General features: G+C 37.1%; 3 protein-coding genes across 3 annotated transcripts in view; 1 reads left to right on the top strand and 2 right to left on the bottom strand.

The window, feature by feature from the left end:
- Positions 1–1705: 1705 nt before the first annotated feature.
- LOC131785218 (OTU domain-containing protein 7B) lies at positions 1706–7152 on the bottom strand. Its single transcript, XM_059102064.2, has 2 exons — positions 6649–7152; positions 1706–5121 (listed from the first exon to the last, which is right to left on the bottom strand). The coding sequence occupies exons 1-2, from the start codon at positions 7067–7069 to the stop codon at positions 3215–3217; spliced, it is 2328 nt and encodes a 775-aa protein (XP_058958047.2). The 5' UTR covers positions 7070–7152; the 3' UTR covers positions 1706–3214.
- A 2011-nt stretch (positions 7153–9163) lies between these two features.
- On the top strand, positions 9164–18513 carry LOC131785197 (calcium/calmodulin-dependent protein kinase type IV). The gene is made up of 11 exons (XM_059102049.2): positions 9164–9350; positions 9550–9628; positions 13068–13133; positions 13248–13330; positions 14465–14537; positions 14940–14978; positions 15280–15409; positions 16041–16116; positions 16802–16922; positions 17180–17260; positions 17813–18513. The coding sequence occupies exons 1-11, from the start codon at positions 9271–9273 to the stop codon at positions 17942–17944; spliced, it is 960 nt and encodes a 319-aa protein (XP_058958032.1). The 5' UTR covers positions 9164–9270; the 3' UTR covers positions 17945–18513.
- Positions 18436–21524, bottom strand: part of LOC131785196 (cartilage oligomeric matrix protein) — a 23049-nt gene continuing 19960 nt past the window's right edge. Inside the window, 7 exon segments of the mRNA XM_066165448.1 lie at positions 18436–19687; positions 19906–20048; positions 20156–20237; positions 20678–20780; positions 20996–21013; positions 21015–21193; positions 21417–21465. Of these exon segments, the coding sequence (XP_066021545.1) occupies positions 19674–19687; positions 19906–20048; positions 20156–20237; positions 20678–20780; positions 20996–21013; positions 21015–21193; positions 21417–21465 (588 nt within the window). The 3' untranslated portion in view covers positions 18436–19673.

Here is a 21524-nt window from a genome sequence, read left to right as displayed (position 1 = left end):
TTAAACCCAAGCGTGATCCTTCCAAAATTTAAGTCAATTTTCCGAAAACGGAAGCCTTAAAGTTTCTCTTTGCGGGGGTGATCTTCCTTTCTGTTAGACATGTGTTGAATCATTTCAGCTACCCGCCCTCTAAAAGTAAACAAAAGGCATACCTAGGAAACAATGGCAAATTACGTGGGAAATGCTTCTGTAGAGGAAATCCGCACCTTTTTACAGTTACATCACGTTTTCTTTTTCTTTTTTTTTTTTCGTTTGGGTGGGTCTATTTCTATCAACGAATATACTTCCACGAAGGACTGTCAGCTTCCGTGGCAAGCAAATGAGAGGTTTCAACATAGCTCAGGGGGTTTTCTTATTTATAAATTTCACCTGAAGTTAAAAGTGAAAACTGTTTGCCGAGAATTGTACCGTAGAAGATATTGAACAGTTCCATGCTTCTTACGAGGGGAGGGAGGGAGAGAGTGTGAGTGGGGAGCGTATTTGTCATATATTTTTTGCAAATTTAATGGCGGCTTTAAATCGGTAAACACGGTAGACTGTAACGCCGAAAATATTTTGAATGGGGCTGTATTTGGCAGGTGACTGAGGTTACTTCTGATGTTTGTCTTGGCGTGTGGTTTTTAGATTGACTATATATCCGTGTCGATTCGATCATGTTTCTTAAAGCAACGTTACGGAAGTTAAAATCGATCTAAGTCAAAGCGATTTTAACAAAAATAAGGGCTGATCGATCCATTGAATCAGGACTTGTCATACGGCAGAAGTCCATTTCTTGTCTGACAAATCGAAATAACCAGCCCACCATCGCCGGTCACAAACAAATTGACTCTAAGGATACATAATGTCTCGACAGATTATCCCTGCAAATCCACTAAACGGATTTTATCAGCTCATAGGTGAATTAGGTCCACGACTATTGAACAGAACTGTCCAAACATTCTAAGCAGAATTTCATCGCGTTTCAGGAAGAGAGTGATTCTTTTTTTTTTAATCCTCAGTATGAATCTTGGAGCCAACATCTCACATTAATTGCAAAAAGTTATACATCGGTGAAACAGGAAGACGACTCGGTGACCTATTCCAAGGACACCTTCGCGGCGGAATAAGAAATGACAAAGACGCATTCAAACCGGTCGCTAGACACTTTAATCTCCTTAATCATTCAAACAGCATATTGCAGTTTGCGGCCTTTCCCTACGTCTACGTAGTTTGGAAAGCCTCAAAACTCGTTCAAATCGGCAGCGTTAACCCCCTATGTATCAACGAGCTCTTCATCCAACTAATTTTTTAAAATTATTTTCTCGTCACCATGTTCCGACCAATAGTGTAGTTCCATTTTCTGCAGCTTAACACACACACAACCCACAACTCTTCCATTCGCCTTAACGAGGGGCTAACACTCGAAATTTCAGCCTTGAAACTCTTAACGGTGGCCAATTTAAGTCTTCAACCCAGTTGATAATGTCAAATTACCCTGAAACGTCACACTGTCTCATTTTAATTCGCAGCCATTGTCGGTTTTGTCACGCAATGCACTATCTTTAACTCCTTCCGACACGCGTGACATCCAAGGATACTCATGTCACTTTCGAAAGACGTGATATCTTAACTTTTGTTTACTGTCTGACATCACATCAAAACAAGACATAAGAAGACAGATTAGGCCAATTAACAGATAACACTCAAAGAAATGACCCATCTTAGGAGAAAAAGATTTAATTCAGTGTCTAACAGGCACATTTGAAGCAGCTGCATCATCAGGATTTAACAAGTAACTACTGAGATACCACGAGCACCCTGACTGGTCAAAAATCTGTCGTTTAATGCACCGCTAAACTCATAGTTATTTTATAAAAGCAATAGACAGCTCGTTCTATCACTTTAGCAGCTTGATGACTTTGAAGGTTGATAGAACGCTATCAGAAAAAATTTAGCTGTCATTTCCAAACTTATTTCGTTTTCTATCAACACTTCGCGTGGGTAATATCATGGTTAAACGAGAATTAAGGGCGGTCTCGTGCTTCAGTGATACTTAGTCACTCTAAAGTTGGTCTAATCCAACTTATCTCTAAATATATATTATATGTTTAACTTTTGTCCAATCAATCAGAGACTTAAATTGTCTAGTTCCTTAGAGATACAAATCAATTGTAAATCAAGGTTTTATTTCTAAAGCTATGAAGGACAACAGAGATCTAAAATAGTAAGGACAACACACATGGCCACCCACATGCTAGGAATCACCCTTACAGTAGCAGTGTGAATCAATTTATCTCCATGTCATTCATTCAATTAGTCTCAATAACAAGGAAATATTCCAAAATGACAAGAAACATTTACAATAAAAGTACTTGCCTTCAAAATTTGACCATCATCACTGTTGAAATTGAAATTCTGGTGCATCAACTAAACAAATTGATGAAAAATTTTACAACCCTTTTGGTTTAAATAGAAATAATTTAAATCTAAAATAACTACTAAATATTCTACTAAATATTTCTTAGGTAAATGACAAAATTTAACATTTTGATTCTTATATTAATCAATTTTGTAAACATTCTAACATTCAGTGTGTAAAGAGCAAACAGCTTTGAAACACTTGGATATGACTTGAATTTTTCCAAGTAAAATTTTTTTCAATTTGAAATGGAAACTTGGAAAAATTAGCAGCAGAACAAATTTGAGGTTTGTTTACTTGTAACCCTCAATTTCAATCAATAATTTTCCTAGTTTGTCTCCAAAAATTGGATGTGATCTTAGGCCACTTCACAAGAATTGTTCCCTTTGGTATAGCTAAGAACTGCAATGATCTACTTTTCATTAATGCATCTCTCATGTAGTATGTTGCTATGATTGGTCAATTAAAGAGGCTGTATTTCACCGTCAGGCCACTAAATTCACAAGTCTGTTTTAATAAACTGATATCTTACCCCAATATTTTAACCCAGAGATGTTAGTTATAAATATCTTTCCTAACCTAGTTTTATCAGTTTGTATTTTAAGTTATGGAAGCTCAATTTTTCTGCTCAGATTTATGGCCTGCATGCAAAAACTCAGTCGGTAACATACAATACAGACCTAAAACTTGGTTAGTAAACAATTAATGGACAAGTATCAAATAAATCTAAGGATTTAGTAAAGGATGAATGTAGTACCAACTAAGTTTTCATATCCTCTGGACTAAATTTGGTTAGCAAGACTAATTTTAGACAGCTTAAGATTTTTTGTTCTCATTTTCTTCTGCCATATACTTCAATGACTTTTGATATGTTTTGTAGCATGTGGAACAATATCCCTTCTTTTCTGGACTGCCATAAAACTGGCAGTCTTTGGAGGAACACTTTATGACTGTCTGACCTGAGGTACTGTCACTTCCATTACTTGGTTTAAGCTTGACAACTGAGCCAGATGACACCGAAGAAGATTCTGTGCTATTGCCCCTACTTTTCACTGCATCACTATATGAAGGCAATTGATCTGTAGAAGGAGTATTGAAGCCATGTGTTCCAATGGTGTTGCCACAAAAATACCCATAAGGAACATACGCAGAGTATGAAGGAGGTGGTAGGTAACTTGATATTCCACTGGTGTCATAATTTGACACAGCTGACCTGTTTGGCACTGAGCTTTCAAGGTACCGACCACTCTCACTGTAAGATTTCTGAGTTTTAAAACAGCCAGAGCAAAGATAATTTGTAGCAGAAGTTCCATACAGTTGGCATCCAGGGTTAATACATGGCTGCGGTTTCTCTCCAGGGTCTAATGAACTTTTGGAAGCTTTTGCCAGGGATTTCTTCTCTTCCTCAAATCGGAGCTTTGCTGTTCCAATATAGTTTTCGATCATTTTGTCATAGTAATTTGGTTTCTTGTCAGTTTGTAGTTTTGCAACATAGACATTGTTGTGAACAACACTTCCCACAACTCCTGCCATCACACCCACTTTCATGATCTGTGTAGCAATCCAAGATTTCTCTTTCTTCTCAGCAGATTTTGAAGGCAATTTTTTGTCTACTTTTGTTTCACTATCAGCATTGCTCCCTGAAGGCTCCACTGTTTTCTCTCCTTTGGAAGCCACCTTGTTGTCTTCAGAAGTGTCTTTCTTGCTTGTGCAAGGAACTTTTATCAGTTCCACACGTAAATATTTCTTTAAAAGCTCCAGCTTTACATCCATGCTTAATGCAAAGTTCTTTGCCACACTTGAGTCACCATCCAGGTCACTCCAAACAAAATCTTCTCCTGGATCCATGGAAAACTGCAGTGGCAGCAAATCATAGTTTGGTCCTACCAGAGGCACAGAGGCTTTCACAGAATTGCTCTTAGAGTCCTTCTTTTCCTCTGAAGGCACCAAAGGAGAAAAGTGCGCTGAATCAAAAGCTAGAACCAATGGACTTTTAATGCATATACTTGGATCACACTCCAATGGAAGATAAACCCCTCCAAAGGGAATGGGTGCGATTGGTTCCCCTCCAAATCCGTACAAAAACTGGTCAGCTATGATTATAATTGGACGTCTCAGAACCTGTGCCAAAACAAAGACATGAATGTCCTCTAAGCTTTCAAATGCTCCTATCTCAGTTTCTTCAGTAATTTTTTCTTTTGAACCATCTGGTGCAGGTGACTCACTCTGATCTTCATTATCCTTCTTAACATTTCTATCTTGTTCTGCTTTTGGTGGGTCAACCACATCCTCAGCATCCTTTGCTGTGGCAGAGTCATGCGTATCCTCATTTTCCTTCTCAGCTATAGAGGCTAAAGTTGGAGCTGTCTCCCCTCCTTTTTTGCACTCTGTAGCTGCCTTTTGCTCATGATCCAGTCGGCGCTGTGTAGAGGCTATGCGTAACACCTCCTGCCATTCATCTTCCCACTCTTGTTCTGAGTAGAGCAGTCCACCAGCCTCCTTATTTTTCTCCCACTGTTGAAATCTCCAACGGCGTTTAATAGCTCCTTTGGCCAAGTGACTTGTAAGTGTATCATATAAGGCCTTGCGTAAAGTAAGGAGGCGATCTTGGAATCCCCACATTCCCAGAGAGGCAGCATGTAACAAACAGTTGCCATCTCCCACTGTTGCCAGGGGCAAAAGACGCTGGCAAACACCTGAATCAGCCCACCAGTTCAGCCGTCCTGAGAAGAGATGGAAAACAGTCAGTAAACAAAGTATGCATAGCCTAAGTTCATTGTAAATTACCTGTTACTGCTAGTTGACTCAATTAACTAAAGCCCAAGGGCGATATACTGCAGGATGATGTACCATGAAAATGTCATTCACCATGTTGTGTCAAATGGCACCTATTAAATTACATCACTTTCTGAGAAGACCATTGTAAAATTGCCTGATGCAAAGTTAATCCTCAGAGATAAGAAAAAACAAACAAACAAACCAAGAACAAGGAGAAAAGAAGTGCCATGGCAAGAGGGTTTACTCTAACTTATAATATAAAAGCCACGAAAGACCTTGAAATATCATGCAGGGAGACAAGAGTTCAAAAATGAGATTTCACAGGGAGGTTATGATATTTTTGTCAGCTTTCAGGGGATGGAACAAAAAAGTAATCAGAAGAAGCAATACATTGCTCCTTGTTAGAGTAGTGAGGTGAAAAGGTAATGTTACCGGACTACACCCTAGAACAAGGTATAGTCAATAGACACTTCTACAATCTTTCAACCCCATCACTCTCATGAGAGACCAAGACGGAATTTCTCCTTACAATATCAAGACAATATCAAGTAGAAAAGTAATAAGAAAAGAGAAAAATATCAATTAAGGGAATTATTACTTGATCCATGACAGACTCTCCAAACCAACATCACTGAAATTGTAAGGCAAACATTAAAGAAAGGAGAATTCCTATCAAGATCTGATTTATGGTTAATGTCTTGAAAAGCTCACTTCTAACTCAGCTACCATGGGTCAGAACTTTTTTAAACAACTATAGTGCTTAATTGTTAATCCACCAAAGTGTTACTGTATATAATAATATGGCTGTCAACATAAATGGGCCTATCTTCCTATAATTTTGAATATATTTGGAATATATTTGGAATTTAATTAAATTAGTTTCAATCAGTTTTCTTAATTACCAGTATTAAGTGATAGTTAACATTCTGACTGAAAAGTCCTGTTGAAGGGAGTTTCAATAAAGTATGTATGTATCTTCCCTAATAGCACTGCTTGCTTTGTCTTGCAACCTAAGATTTCATTTTGGCCTTAAATCATAACATTTTTTGGTCTCAATAGTGAAGCATTCCTCTCAGTCCAAAAACACCTTAACCTCTTCTAAGAAGGGCAATCAAAAGACATTTTGTCGTTGATTATTCGAAAATTCTCAGCACTCGTCACGAGGAACCACATCTCAGAAGTCCCGTAACGATCGAGTTATGGAGAAAAGCAAGCTTCTCCTATGAAGATGAAAAGCATCGAAGTCGTACAACATAATCTGAACTTTCGATGTGTGACTTAACTTGAATGAAAAAATTGAGAGGATGCAAACAGACTTTTTTAAACTTTCCAAAGCTTACAAATGTGTTGGAATGAAATTAATTACCCCGAAGTAAGCCTGCCTTACTGTTTACATTTTCGCTTTCTTCACAAATTGGTAAGTTTGGCATCATTTCCCGCAAAAAAGGAAATAAGTCATGATTTCAGTTTACCTGCTTGCTCCAAAGCGACTAAAGCCGAGGTTTCAATTAAGTCTCTCCGGAGGAAGTCGCTTAATTCTTCTGGGAAGTTGGACAAATCTGGTAAAACGAAAGTGAAATCGGACATTTCCTCAAATCTTTCGTATCTCTCGTCTGTACCCGGCACCTTGTCCTCTATCACTTTATGCCTAGCTTCTCCAACGATATCGGCATTAACCATCGACAGCCCACGTTTGCCTTTTCCACTCGCAATATGACTATCATCACCACACTGTCCTTTGCTTTGCGTACATGAAGCTGAAGAGCCAAGCGAAAGCGCTTCAAAAGCTGAAAGCGCTTCGTCAACATTCCAATTTGTACTCTCTAATAGGTCTCTCGCTAAGCTCGGATCTATCCCAGTCTGAGCGATGAACTGACTCAGAGTGTCATCCATTGCATCAAGCAGTACAAGTCACTGACAAATAATTTAAATTTAAAAAAAAACCTATGACACAAACCTCAGCATCTCATTTAGCTTTCGCTACAATCATCGATTTCATTTCTTTTTAGTGCCCAGTTTCCTCATCTTCATTGTCCCCCACAACGATTCACTGTGTCTTTGTGGGGGTTTCGCAGAAATAAGTTTTCAAATTTTGAACATTTCCATAAATAGGATTGAGGAAAATTTTTGACCCAAAGTCGAGCAAAAGTGATCTTGCACATATTCTTACAATCGGGCTTCAAACAAGTTTTTTTTTGGTTCCCTAAAAAAACCACATTTCTTTATCAAACTCGAAGATTAGTTCCCTCTCTCTTAACATGACGGGTAACTTCCAAAGTTTGTATGAGATCTCTATCTTTTAAACGTGTTTACGTCTAAACCCAATTTCTACCTAGTAGTGGTTATCGAATATTCCGAGAAATATTTCTCCTCCAGCCCCAAAAATGATTTAATGCCTCCAAAATGTATTAATAACCTTTTGGTGGAAATCTACATATTTCTTCCCCTCTCTGGATTCATGACCATCACGTAATGTGATACTACGAGGTAATTAAATTTATGTTCATACCACAAATACAAACAGAAAAACAAACAACATAGAGCAAAATCACAACTGAAAAAAACACAACAAAAAATGAGTCAGCTATCACACTTTGGTTGTATTTCGTTGATAAAACGATGGAAGTCCTGGTTGGTTAGCCATAACAGGAGTAAATCCATTAATTTAATGATAGATGTTTACAGGTTTTGATTCTAAAACTCAATTTTTCATTCTGGCTTAAACAATTCAAGGAATATTTCCAAGACAAATTAAAATATGATTACGGGTACTTCATATTGAATAGTAACGTATGATCCTATCATTAAAAGAATTATGGCGGAGAATTCCACATCACCAGATCCTCCCCTTGATCTGACACACCTCGTTATCGATATTATATTATCTGAATAAAATACAAGTTCCTAATCAAATAGCACATCCAGGAGATCCCTACCATCACAGCTTGATAATCTTTTTATAAATCAATTGCTTTAAATTAGTTCAAAGCAGACAAAGAAAGAGATAGAAACAGAAGCAAAGTCTCGTTATCTGCGGTGCTACCAACTCAATTTTCGCTTGAGAGGAGTCTGGGAACTAACCTTTCGTCAAGCACGAAAAGTGCAGTGTAATGTTGTTAAAGAATAAAAAACACTGTGCTAAAAAATTCACTAGTGTTTCGCTGGTACCAAACCGGAAATATGCACAATAATTGGCCTTAGGGTAATTTATTTATCATTTATTTTTTAGAAATGCTCGTTGTCTGACACACCCTAGGTGTGCTGACAAATTTCCGGCAAAAAAGATTACAGTCGAATGATTACAAAATCATGAGGGGACACACTTCCTGAAAAATATTGAGCACAGTTTTTTCATCCATATTTACCAATAAATATGCATATTGGTGATCGATAGGTCTACATGAAATGAATATGAACTCTTGGGATAAATCGAGGAGGTTGGAAACGATCTTGTTTAAAAATTTCTTCCATATATTTGGACAATTCTGTTTTCTTTTCTAAGCTTTCGCGAAGAATGCATGTGGAGCTGACACAGAGAGGGGCGAAGGACTCAAACATGTTCAAGATGCTCATTTCCTACTTTGTTGTGTTTTCATTACATCATCAACTTTTGTAATCCGATGTTTGCATAAATATTTATGTTATCCTGTTAATTACTTTCAAGAAGCCGATCTTGTCGATACAGAAGTCCGTCATAAACAAAAATCGTGAAGCCCACACCGGCTAGGTAAGGTGAAGTTTCGTCAAGAGAATGTATTAGAGAGGAACGCGAACGAATAACACAGTCGCTGAGAGCAACAAAAAGGGAACTAGCATCTGGAGAAATATAAATTTGAGCATTATCGAAAACGAGAAATAGATTGATAAAATCAATTTATCACCGTGACGAAATTGTTCCAGGAACCGATCAGGGCGAACCCCCGGAAGGACCTGTGACGTCACTGAATCTTTTCATTAACTTATGGCAGCTGAAGATTTTGGTTAATCGTTAATTTATTCCAAATAGTTCGCTCTTCACTGAAAGTCGCTAGACAGTGGGCGAGCTTTATCCGTGGCTGGCATCCGCACCGGGAGAGTTCAACTCGCATTCAGACATGGCGAAGACATTGTTCAAACACTCCAGAAAGGGAGATATCAACGATTATTATAACATCCAGGAAGGAGAGCTAGGAAGGTACGTAGAATCGTTTGTGCAGTGTTTTGTTTCGTTCAACTACGGCCTTTGGATTTTGCAGTACAGGTAATTCGCTTTGACAGGGTACTCAGCGCATATGGTTGTCCTTAGTAATAAACTGTAGCAACATTCAGCATGTATGCTCGCGTTGATCGATCGAGTCTTCGAATGCTCATTTTTGTGTTGTTTTCATTTTTAGAGGAGCCTCGTCTGTGGTTAAGATGGGCAAGCACAAGGGGACCAAGAAAGATTACGCTATTAAGATAATAACCAGAACAGTAAGTGAATCCTTAAGGGTTTCGTTTTCTATTTTGCACACCTGAAAGATTGAACACCAATGAATCATTCCCGCAGCGTTCGGTTTCTCGCTATGTTTGTGTATGCAAAGCTGCATTTGCAAATTTATCTGTCAAAGTGTTCAACAGCGGGGAACGCGGTAGTTATGGCGAGTTAGTTGCCATGTCATCGCGGTTCTATATTTATAAACTTGCACACTTTCGTCTCAGAAAGGATCCCACTGGTACTTAAGTAAGCCTTTTAAGCTCCTTAGATTTCTGCAAAGTGTAGAATTCGTATGTAAAAGGTATAAGTTTTTTTCCTTTATTGTAAAACGTAACAATAAATTTTCTATTTGTAACTTTAAAATGTTAAAACCATCTACTGTAACCTTTTTCCGATATCGGCGCTAAGGAGCCAGTGTTAGACTAAACAAGTTGAGACAAGTATTGTATACCAATTAAATGTGATGGGCAAAAAAATCAGATCCATCGATCTTTGATCTTAAGAATGAAAGCGTAGTCGACGAAGAACCTCGAGCGCTGCAGCGTGTGGTTAAGTTGTAAACATCATCCCATGAGCGTCTTTGAAGTTGCTACACTCATTGCAGTATGAGCTCGTTATTATTCACTAATTGAAAGCATTAAGAATCTTAAGTACATTTGCTTCTTGAATAGTTCAAACGCCAGCACTTGTTGAAATATTTCAATGATCGTCCTCTACGTCATCAATAACAATTGTGGAGTTTACGTGGCGAATTTGTGTTTTCCTTGTCATCGTTCTTCGGTAGTAAGGAAAGATGCTAGTAGTTTAATTTTTATACCTGACCTATGAGACTTCCTTCTTTAGACATGCCAGATTAAATATTGTTAGAAGTGAAGCAATGTCAGAGATAAACAAAATTAGCTGGAGCTCTACAGATCTTGTATAATATCACTTTTGAAAAGGCCAATATTATAGAATTGCAAGGCTATCGATCAAAGGGACTTATTGAATTCTTTACATAGAATGCAAACTCTTTTCTTCTTTTTTAACAAATGAGAAATCAACACCCCATTATTGAGCTCTACTGGAAACCCTTGATTCATAAAGCAAGAGTTTAATTTCTTGTCTGTTCAAGAATCTGACAAAAGCGAGATAAATAATTAGTGAATATTTATGCATCAACCTTTATTTACATCTTCTGTGCCTTAGTATTATGCACTGCATGGGTTTAATTTCCCAGCTATTGTTTTTGATATGTGAAGGAGATATATTTGTTTAGCTTTATTTGCATACTGCTTGAACTCACAGTGAACAATGTACAATTATGGTAAGAGTATTTTAAGTAAAACAAAATGATTGATTTCTTGCTGAACTTTTACTCTCTCCTGTAAAAATTGAATTTGGTGTTGAATCAAAATTTTAACTCTTTCATTCCTAAGATCTTAAAATTAATTCTCCACAATGTCTGCCATGCCTCTTTTATAATTTTAACCCTGAGAATTTGGAGGAAAATTAAACAGGATCCATCAGTTGATATATTTTTTCTCCACCTCAACTTTTTGCATGAAAAAGTATTGATGTTCCAAGCTAGGAGGAACTTCTTTTTTGTCTCTTCCTGAGGGTTTAAGGATGAGGCTTGTTAATCCAAAGTCCAAAGCTTTCTAAGCGGATGTTTGGTGCTCCTTTTTAGGAGGAAAGTTTTTCAAAGAGTAAAGTAAACTTAACATAAATTTTGTAAAGGCAGTGGTCATGGACTTTGGTCATGTTTGACGTGTACATGCAAGCTCATACTGTTGGATATCCAGTTCGTATGCAGCGGTGTCATTAATTTCTTTTTTAGCTTGATGCTCCTTTCATCCTCTCCAAAATCTTTTTTCTGAAAAAGATTTACAGTGTAAGAAAAATAAGTAGATAGAGGAGGTAGTTAAAATTCTATATCTAAAGATCGATGAATGCCTTACTTGGTATTCAGCAACCAAAGGCCAGAAGGTCTGTAGTTCTCATCACTGTTGATGACTCAATTTTTCTCCTTTAAAAAAAAATTTGCTATTTTAAAAACTAGTTTATGGTGGTAAAAGTAGTATATTTTCATTTTTCAACGCTATTCTGAGAAGATTATTGAATAAATTTGGCTAGGAATGCTTTAGAAGAGCCTCAAATGAGATGTAAATACATTAGTTGGAAAAAATCCAGGAGTCAAAAGCTTCCACCCTATATTTGTTGGCTCTTTACTCCTGTGGCTCTGAGTTAGTCAACCACAGTTTCTTACATTGCCAAGACTTAGTTAGTGGCTGTCTGTTTCGGCTACTTGCATAAAGTCTGTATATAATTGAAGCCTCACAAACAATTACAGTACGTATTTCTTCTTTTCCTTTCATTTTGAGAAGATATTGATACCAGGCATGAAACCTTTGGCAGAACTTTGTACCCAGACATATTAATTACAGATGAACATTTTCAATATCACCTAGATGTCTGTTTTTATGGGATTAGGGTTCATATGAATATTCTCCAGACCACAGATGGTTTTCATTTCATATTTATTACAGGATATAGGCAGTTATCCCAATTAAAAATGTTTTTTTTGGATAACTGGAGTAGACATTCATGTGGTATATTATTCTTTAATACTTGACATCTTTTTGTGTTTCGTTTTGCTGCGAATTTATATCTCATTTAAGTCTAATTAATGTGTTTATAGAAAATAATTTTCAAGGGCCATGTCTGGGTTAATAGACAGTCACATGTCCATCTTGTTGAATTAATTTTTGCAGAATTTTCAAGAACAGGAAATTAAAAAAGTTATGATCACATTAGAGAATTTTCACAATTTAAAGACTCCTCTTATTATTTAATCAAGAGAGTTTTTGTCCTCAAAAGTAACCATGGGCAAGTAATCAATGCTAAGTAAAACCACAATGATGTTAGCAACACCTCCCTGTTGCCTGTAGATGCATGTCTTTACTTAATTTACAACTGGGACTTTTTTTGGTCACCATGGCAATGAGAAAATAATTTCACCACCAAATTTGCAGCATAAGTTAACAATGATGACCTGTCCTCAGTGGTCAATTAGCAACATGCTATGTCTTCAGAACTTGGTTTTATGGTCTGAAGTTAAAGTGAAAGAAGCATTTTCATGAAATGTTACTCATGTTCTGTGGTTTCTTCTTGCCTCTTTCACCTTGGTTACCACAGTATTGCATCTTGAGATATTGTGTGCAAAATCTCAAAAAAATGAATTCCATCCATAAAGCTGACACTTCTATTTACTTCAAAGACATGCGACATGATTAACAGTAAAGTGAGTAATGTAATTTTGCCGAAAGAGTCTTTCCTTATCTGGCAACCAAAAGGTTACCCTGGGAAACCATGCTATTGTTTTAAGGTTGTCAAATAACAACTTTGTAAGAATGTGGAGTTTGGAATCCTGATTTATTTTTTCATTTCTACTAGGTTGATCAAAAAATAATTGCTACTGAAATTGACATCCTCTTACACCTGAAACAACACTGCAATATTGTAAGTATATTGTACCTTTTGCTTAATTATTAATAAGAAATACATTTATCTCTCCTATAAATTCATCAAAATTATGAGTATTTAAGAAATCATTCACCATTCCTCTTTTGTTAGATAAAGTTACATGAGATGTTTGAGACGCCAACACATATTTACATGGTCCTTGAGCTTGTGACTGGAGGTGAACTGTTTGAAAGGTGAGGGTTGTCAGTACACAGAGCTCTCACGCAATGATTTTGAGACTCATGCTAACAAATTTAATCCTGTATGCTCTCACTCTGAAGCTATATTTCCTCATGCATTTAAGGTTTCTGATTTAAACTGTTGATTTTGAGAAAGCAAACTGCTACTTTAGTGAAATCCCTATTAAATTAATTATCCTGCTGTGTATCATTTATCGTATGAACTCCTTGTTCCTTTTGTACTCCCTTCAAACACTTTCCTATGGTGGAAATTTTCGCTCAGAATATAGGAATGCATGACTTTGCTATTTCATTTTTCTGCAATTTTCCTGGGGAGCATGCCCCCATACCCCCATACCCACATATTCCCCTATATTCCCCTAGGGAAGTGATGTTCCCTTCATCACGCTTGAGGGCTGCATGGTCGAAAATCTCCCTGCCAGTGATAAAACACTCAAACAGCCTAAAATGTGCATCAAGCACTTTGATTTGCTGTGCAATTAACATGGTCCCATTTTGGTGAGAGGGACGGAGGCATCAGTGCAACTTTTTGTGATCTGTCATTATTGGCATGGTCATTTCGATGTCAAATCTCAGTGATTTGTGGCTAATCCTGAGTGCTTTTCATGATGGCCACAAGGCCATCACCAGCCACTTAGTCTCCTGAAAGACTGGTGGGTTTGTGAGTATCTTGAAGTATTGGGCAGCAGCTCAGCAGCAAAACAAAATGGATGCAAAACCACCATCTACACATATTTGCCACAAGGGTTGATGAAAAGGTGTTATTATCCATTATTACAAAGAATCTCAAGCACAGAATAAGTAAGATGGTAAATTTTGAGCCTAGTTGTCATTAATAAAGAAAAAATATGCCATTCATTTTGCCTCGCGGGAGTGGGACAAAGAAGAAAATATGGGCAACCTGATGATCCTGTTCCACACTGGCTCACTACCTTGGTCTTTCCTGGGTTGTTGCCAAACAATTTTATTTTCTTGATTTCCATGTTTCTTGATTTTCTGTTTCTTTCATAGACCTTGGGTGAGTTGTTTGCATTTCCGTTCCCTTTTCATCCCAAAGGGGTAACAAAGTACTTTTCCTTCTTCTTATGATTCTTCTTTAATTTTCTCTAATTTGTGTTTTGTTTACAGAATTGTGGAAAGGGGTTATTATTCAGAAAAAGATGCAGCTGATGCAGTCAGACAAATATGTTGTGCCTTAGAAGTAAGTGTAGAAGAATGTAACGATTTTATTGTTTTCTTTAATTTTTAATTGAGTGTCATAAAAAATCTGAAATTGTAGCTTCTTATTATTTGTTTAGTCTGTGGCTGTTTAAAAAACTCACATTATTCTCTCTGCTAATAGGAAGCAAAACTGAAACCAGTTGGGATTAGGTGGCTTGTTCTTATTTTTAGTTCTCATTGGCTTTACCTGGATGTTCCCTTGTTCTGATGAAGCACTGTTATTTGGGTTGATTTTTACAGTACTCCATCAAAAAGCGCACCATTTGCAGTCATGCAAATTTATTGCAGCTTTAATTTCAGAGAATAATGTTACTGTGTTTATAAGACTTGATAAATATTGATCAAAGATATTGAATTTTCTTTTGTATGCATTGCATTTCAGGTTATTCACAGTCACAATATCATTCACAGAGATCTTAAGGTAACAAAAGAATTAAAATCTTCTGGTCCCTCATAGTTACTTGTTCTAAAATAGATTGATTTTAACAAATACCTTGGGAAAGTGTTGGACTTTATGTGTACATGTACATTTATTTATAAACATGTGTTATGAAAATATGTTAGTTATTTTCAAATCATTGAAACACTTTTTTTCTAACCTCCTGTAGGTCTATCTTTAATACTCATAAACTGACAAACACTCGTATGTTTTTAAGCAATTGAGTTCTATACTTCTGCCATTTTTTACCATGCTTATTAGATGTACTTCTTTTTGTGTTAAGCCAGAAAATCTCTTGTACGCTGACAAAAGTGAAACCTCAGACTTGAAAATTGCGGATTTTGGGTTGTCAAAGATGCTTTATGGTGAACAGTGCAATACAGCTACAGTGTGTGGAACCCCTGGATACTGTGGTTAGTAAACAGGTTGATCTTAAGACTGTTTGATATTTCTTATTGTTAAGTCTGCTTGCTGAAGACAAATTTTTATTCTAATCCAGAGACTGATTCACCTTATTGCACACTTTATTTGTCCTCCTTCCACTGAAACTTGTGTTCAAACCATGTTTGTTCATGTTCTCATAACTTACATTCTCCATTGAGTTGGGGGGGGGGGGGGGGGGGGGGGGGGTTGGTGCATCTACCCCTTAAATTTTAAATTTTGGTATCTCATTCTAGATGTAGTGGAACATAAATCTTACATCAAGAATCAACAGGGTCTTGGGTTACATTATCTGCCAGCACAGCAATAACTAGTGCATCAATGATTCTTGATATCCTGCAACAACCTTATCCAATGATTATAAATTTTACTTGCTGAAAAACTATTGATTGTAGGTATGATTGTTCTCCCATTTGTAGAGAAGTCTTTGTTTGTAGATGATGTAATGAAACTGTGCTAGCCAGGGTGGTAGCTAAGAAAGTAGGCTGCCAGTGGAAATTCCAAGGATTCCTTGATTCCTTGAAACTATCTGCCCAAGAACTAAACATGTTGACTTGTAAGAAGTTACTTTTAGTAAATGTGTATTTCTCAATTTTTCTTCAGCTCCTGAAGTTCTTATGGGCAAACAATATGACACTAAAGTGGACATGTGGGCTGTTGGTGTTATTGCTTATATACTGTGAGTAATGCACAATCTTTTCCCAAAAAACTTGTCACCACCCATTCTATTGGTGAAAAAAGTAATTTAGATGTGACATTTAGTTTCCATTAATTAAGAAGAACATTAACGAATACATATTAAATTACAGAAGAAAAAACAGGCAGAGAAGAATACTCCCTTTGAAAATAATTGAATGTATTGAAGTATGATGCAAGGAGTGATTAACAATTGAATGTTAATTTTATTGTATCTTTATTTCACCCATGGGTTACTGCTTGGCTGCTGAGGGACTGGGTAAGAAAGTTATTCAAGCTATAGGCAGCACTTTCTATAAGTTTACCTGCAGATATATGTAACCCAGAGCTTAATTATCCTAGTTTCCTTAGCATGGTGCAAGAAGGGGTATCACTACTCTTCCTTGGATTGGATATTAGTCCATCGCAACATTACCACCTCAGCGTTTCATCAGGCTTCCCTGGCAATTTGCTGATACCCGTTTATACTCCTGCGTATAAGAGTAAAATGTCGTGCCCAAGAACACGACACATTGACCTGGCCAGGTGTTGAATCCTGACTTCCTGACCAGGAGGCCAGAGTGTTAACCATGAATTAAAATATTTCTCACTTATAGTAGCTGTTTGAAGGTTCTTTGATTTTGAATTGTTAAACATGAACTAGATTTGTGAATTGTTCACTCCTGAAGGTTGTGTGGTTTTGAGCCTTTTTACGATGAACGAGGTGATCAAGCGATGTTTCAAAGGATCTTAAAATGCGATTATGAATTTGTTACTCCATGGTGGGATGAAGTTTCAGAAAATGCAAAGGTTGGTTTTGTGTAATATTTTGAATTTTTTTAAAGAAGCGTAATTAAAAAACGGATTTATATAACGGATCATTCTGAAGTTAATTGCTGTACTTTGTCTTCCTAAAAGTTGTTACTGGCTATATGTCTGTGGAAAACAAGAGAAGAAAAATGTTCACGGAATTTGCCCATCCAATATTAAGACTGGAAAAGAATCCCCTAATAACGCCTTTTTGCAAGATTACAAACCATTTCTTGCTTACCTTTGCCTTTCTACAGGATCTTGTCAGCAGGTTGATAGTTTTGGACCCCAGTAAGAGGTTGACAGCAAGACAATGCTTAGAACATCCTTGGGTACAGGTAAGCCCGTAGTAGTGGATTAGAACGGCGTATTTGACGACGAGAAAACAGCATAACTGTGGAAAGGTAGAGTGGGGAATGGAGATAGTTTGGTACTTCTTGCCTAAGCCACCCACTTCATAGGATCCGGATCAAGCGAGTTTTACAAGTCATTGTGTAAAGCTTGGCTTTTGCCTGGTTTCTTTCAAACCTTTATTTTTATTATTATTTCGAGAACTACTATATTTCTAAGTTTCACTTTGTTCGATTCCTGTCTTGTTCAAAACTTCAAATTGACCGTTCTACGTAGTTGCGTGACCCCGTAACCATGCAGATGTGTCACGCAAGTTATGACCATGTCAATCAATAATTCAAGCCTTCAATCAACCTTTTAATTACGCCCTTCAGATTTTACAAATGAGAAAAAAAGAAGAGAAAACACAACCGTTTAGAGATAGCGAATGCTAGTCAAGCTACATGTAAGTGGCTGTGGAAGGCTCATCGATAGAAGCAAAATTACAGTTGTGTTGTAGTGGTGTCTCAAACCTTTTACTTTGGTTGTGTTCTTCCTAGGGCAAGGGTGCTAAACGTGACAAAATGGACCAGACGTTCTTCGACAAATTGAACGAATTTAATGCCAGACGAAAGCTGAAAGGAGGAATGATCGGCGTAATGGCATTAACTAGTGCATTCAAATCGAAGTAATAGGTCTTGCTTATGGGAAGCTGTGCTTGGAACCTAACGGTCGTGAAACATATATCTTTACTTAATGCTCCACAGTTACGACGAACAATTTTGCGAAGGAAATAGTTCAGACACCTTTCAGTTTTGTGAAAGCATGTGTAAGCGTTGCTGCATATATCTGGAATTTTTTGTTTTTCGTAGTCTTTATAAGATGTTTTTTTTTTCTTTTTTTATCCCGACTGATTTTTGTTTGCCATTTAGTAACATAAATTCAAATCTAAAATGAACTTTTCAAAATAATATAACTGACACTACCAAAAAGACAAGGATTACAGGCAAAAGTACCTGCAGGTTAGAAAATCGCTGTCTTAATACTTCAATTTACTGTTCAATAGAATTATTCCCTTTAGTCAGAGTCTATTTGAATCTCTTACATGGTTTCTGTGACGTTCTGTGACCGAAACACATGGAGATACACAAATCTAAAGCTCATTGAATGAAATCAAACAAACTTGATATGATTGCTTTATTAAACGTTCTTTCAGTTTAACTAACATTAAATTGGTCGCTGAAAGATTCTTCTAAATAAATCTCCAGTTTCGTGTTTGTGTTGTTTTTTCAGTCTGGTAGTTTCGTGCGCGCAAAATTGGGTCACTGAGCTGTGTTACGGGCGAGACAGTTTACTCTCACAGTTCCCCTCCCTTCACAGGAGAATATAGGTACCAGCAAGCGGTCGTGACAACCTGACGAAATGTGTAGACAGAAGGGGGGGACTCGCCAGCGCCGTGCGCTTAGTTAAGGAGACTGGGTATAGATTAAGCTAGGGATTGGGGTGAGAGATCGACTATCATTTCCTCAGCTTTGAAACGAAGAAAACTTAAAAGGAAATCGTGAAAACTGTGCTTCGGTCTCTAAGCTTTCAACCCTGGTAGAAGTTAGTTGAAGAGACTTCCATCTTGACAAACAAAAAGACAAGCCAAACCAAACAAACAAACAAACAAAAAAACGACGGAACAGTAAGCTTGCATATTTCGCCGATGATGGGCGCGCGAAAAGCAAGAAGCATTGTTGAAAAGAAAGGGGAGTCGCGGGAAAGAAATGTCCAAGATTTTTAAAGATGTCAAACATTCTCTTTTGCTTTTATATACAAATACATACGGGGAGCATATCTTGGTATAGTTATAAATAGAGGTACAGTTACCTATCCCACTGTTTCATGATGGATTATTCTAGCTTGCCAAAAATAAAAAAAATAACTTGTCGTTCTAATACCTAACAATTGTTTTGTGGCCTTACCTGAGCCTTACTGAAAATCTTAATACGGTTCTAAGCTAACTGTACTAGAATACTTATCATTCAAATTGATATGGTGGCTTCATGCTTATAAATCGAGGCTTTCTTCCTCGCTACTCGCGTGAATTTTTAACCTCGAGGTGAGGCCTTCCTCGCTACTCGCGCGAATTTCTAACTCGGAGTACGAGTCCGTTTCTCCATTGCCTGAGAGCATGTGAACTATCACGTGAACACCAATTGAATGCTGGAACTTGAGAGCAAAGTTCCCATGTGATCAGCATAGTCTTGTCCAGTGACACAATAGTCGACACTTGATAAGTTATTTCAACAGGTCCACGGCAAAGGCTACTCTCTTCGTGACAATAACTTGTACTCGCTTAAAATATAATTGAACTATCAAGACCTCTCCAAAGATTTTATCCAGTGTTTGTCTTAATCCAAGCAGGTAGGAGTTCTTCTAATATAGCGGATCTATAAGAAAACGCATATAAAGCTGAAAAATATTTTGGAGAAATGGTATAACAACTTGTGGACTGATAAGGAAATATTTATACAGACACATCAACAAGAGCAGAATGAAAAAAAAAGCAAAAAAAATATTCAGGACTCAACAGCTTTATTTTAATTACACGAACAATTCATTTCCCCTTTCCACAAAATTCAACATAATAGTTTCCGATTTCTCTTACCCAGACAACGTGTAGATATCGCAGACCAGATGATTTTCTCTTGTGAAAAGCACATCACGCCGAGTTTACCTCCACGAATATCAGGATCTTTTATCACACCGCTATCCATCATTAGCTTGTTGTACTTTCGCCAAATTTTTAACCTGAAGAGCAAACGAGTGAAAAAAAAACTTTAAAATTTAGTCCCTAAGATAGGAACGCTTGTTTGTTTTGGGAAACTGGAGATCAACGAAGGGCCAATGGTTTTTACCTCATGGTACTTTTCGACGGCATATAAACCAGTTGCCATCGGTAAGCTGTCTTATCATGCCAGCCGTGACCATTCTGTTGATCTTTCAGAGAAGAGTCGCCTGAGAAAAGAGAAGAATATGAGATGAATCAGCCTTTACCCTAAAAATTTGTCCGGAAGAGTGACACCAAGTGTCGTTTTATGAGTGAGTGGGGGAGCAAGTTTGGTATTTAAAGGTGCTCTGAAAATTTCAATGCATTACAATGATAGAATAATGATAACGATTATAATATTGATAAAGATAATTATCATGGTGATGATCATGATAGCGACTACAATGATGATGATGATGATGATGATGATGACGATGATGATGACATGATAGTAATTATAACAGTTAGAAGAAAAGGAAAGCTCTCTGAAAACCTTCAATATATTACCCACCAAAAATGGCACTGAAAATTCTCAACGGGATGAATAAAAAGTGTGACTATAATAAGTATGTAAATCTAAGTTTAAGCTTGAAACACTCACGTGCGTAACCCTCAAATAAAACAGCACTTAAACTAACCTCATTTGAGACGTTTCCCGTATGCCAAAGAACATTCCGCATCATGCGCGACGGACCACTTATAGAGTTAATTTTCTAGAATATAAATAAATAAACAAATCATAAATTTTAGAAAAAACTAAAAATAAAAAGGATTTCAGAATTTTACCAATTGCAGTAATCAAATAACTTATATGGGATGGATATACAATACAGGGCTTTTTGACGATGGCTTTCCTTTCTTCGCATTATATTCTCTCTCGACCTTATTTTAAATTTAGGACAACCACAGGAATACCACAGTCACTCGCCTTGATATTGACTGCTGACCTCTGCCGTCGCTCTTATCGGTCTAGTGTCCCAGTAGATTTGCCTCTTCTGTTTCCATGAGGCCACAAAAAATTTTTTCGGACTTTGGTATCCAAAGACAATGCCTATGATGTCGTCGTCAGATTCTGTGTTCACAAAGAACGTACCACTGTATTCCACGTCACGGAATATCTGCTTTCCTGTACAAGAAATGAATCATTTTATCCTTTTCACCTAAGCAGGCTACTAAACAGAGGCTGTCATCCAAAGAAAATAGATTGTAGTTTTTATTTCCCCAATCATACCCAAGTAGGCATTTCAAATCCTCAGTACCACGGCTATTGAAATTGGCAAAAAATGTTGCGGGGAGGAGGGGCATGACACTGCAAAAGTATGATAAAAAAATCCATTATTTCCAATTACCAATAAGCATTGTCGCGATACTGTTCACAGCTTGCTGTATTTCATTGCCCTGAATAAAAAAGGATAATACTTCAGTCCGTGCCTTAAATTCTCTCTGTATATTGTCTT

This window comes from Pocillopora verrucosa, chromosome 4, assembly GCF_036669915.1.
Source record: "Pocillopora verrucosa isolate sample1 chromosome 4, ASM3666991v2, whole genome shotgun sequence".
In the NCBI taxonomy this organism is placed as follows: domain Eukaryota; kingdom Metazoa; phylum Cnidaria; class Anthozoa; order Scleractinia; family Pocilloporidae; genus Pocillopora; species Pocillopora verrucosa.
The sequence above is the reverse complement of the archived record's forward strand: the minus strand, read 5'-3'. Positions and strand labels throughout refer to the sequence as shown.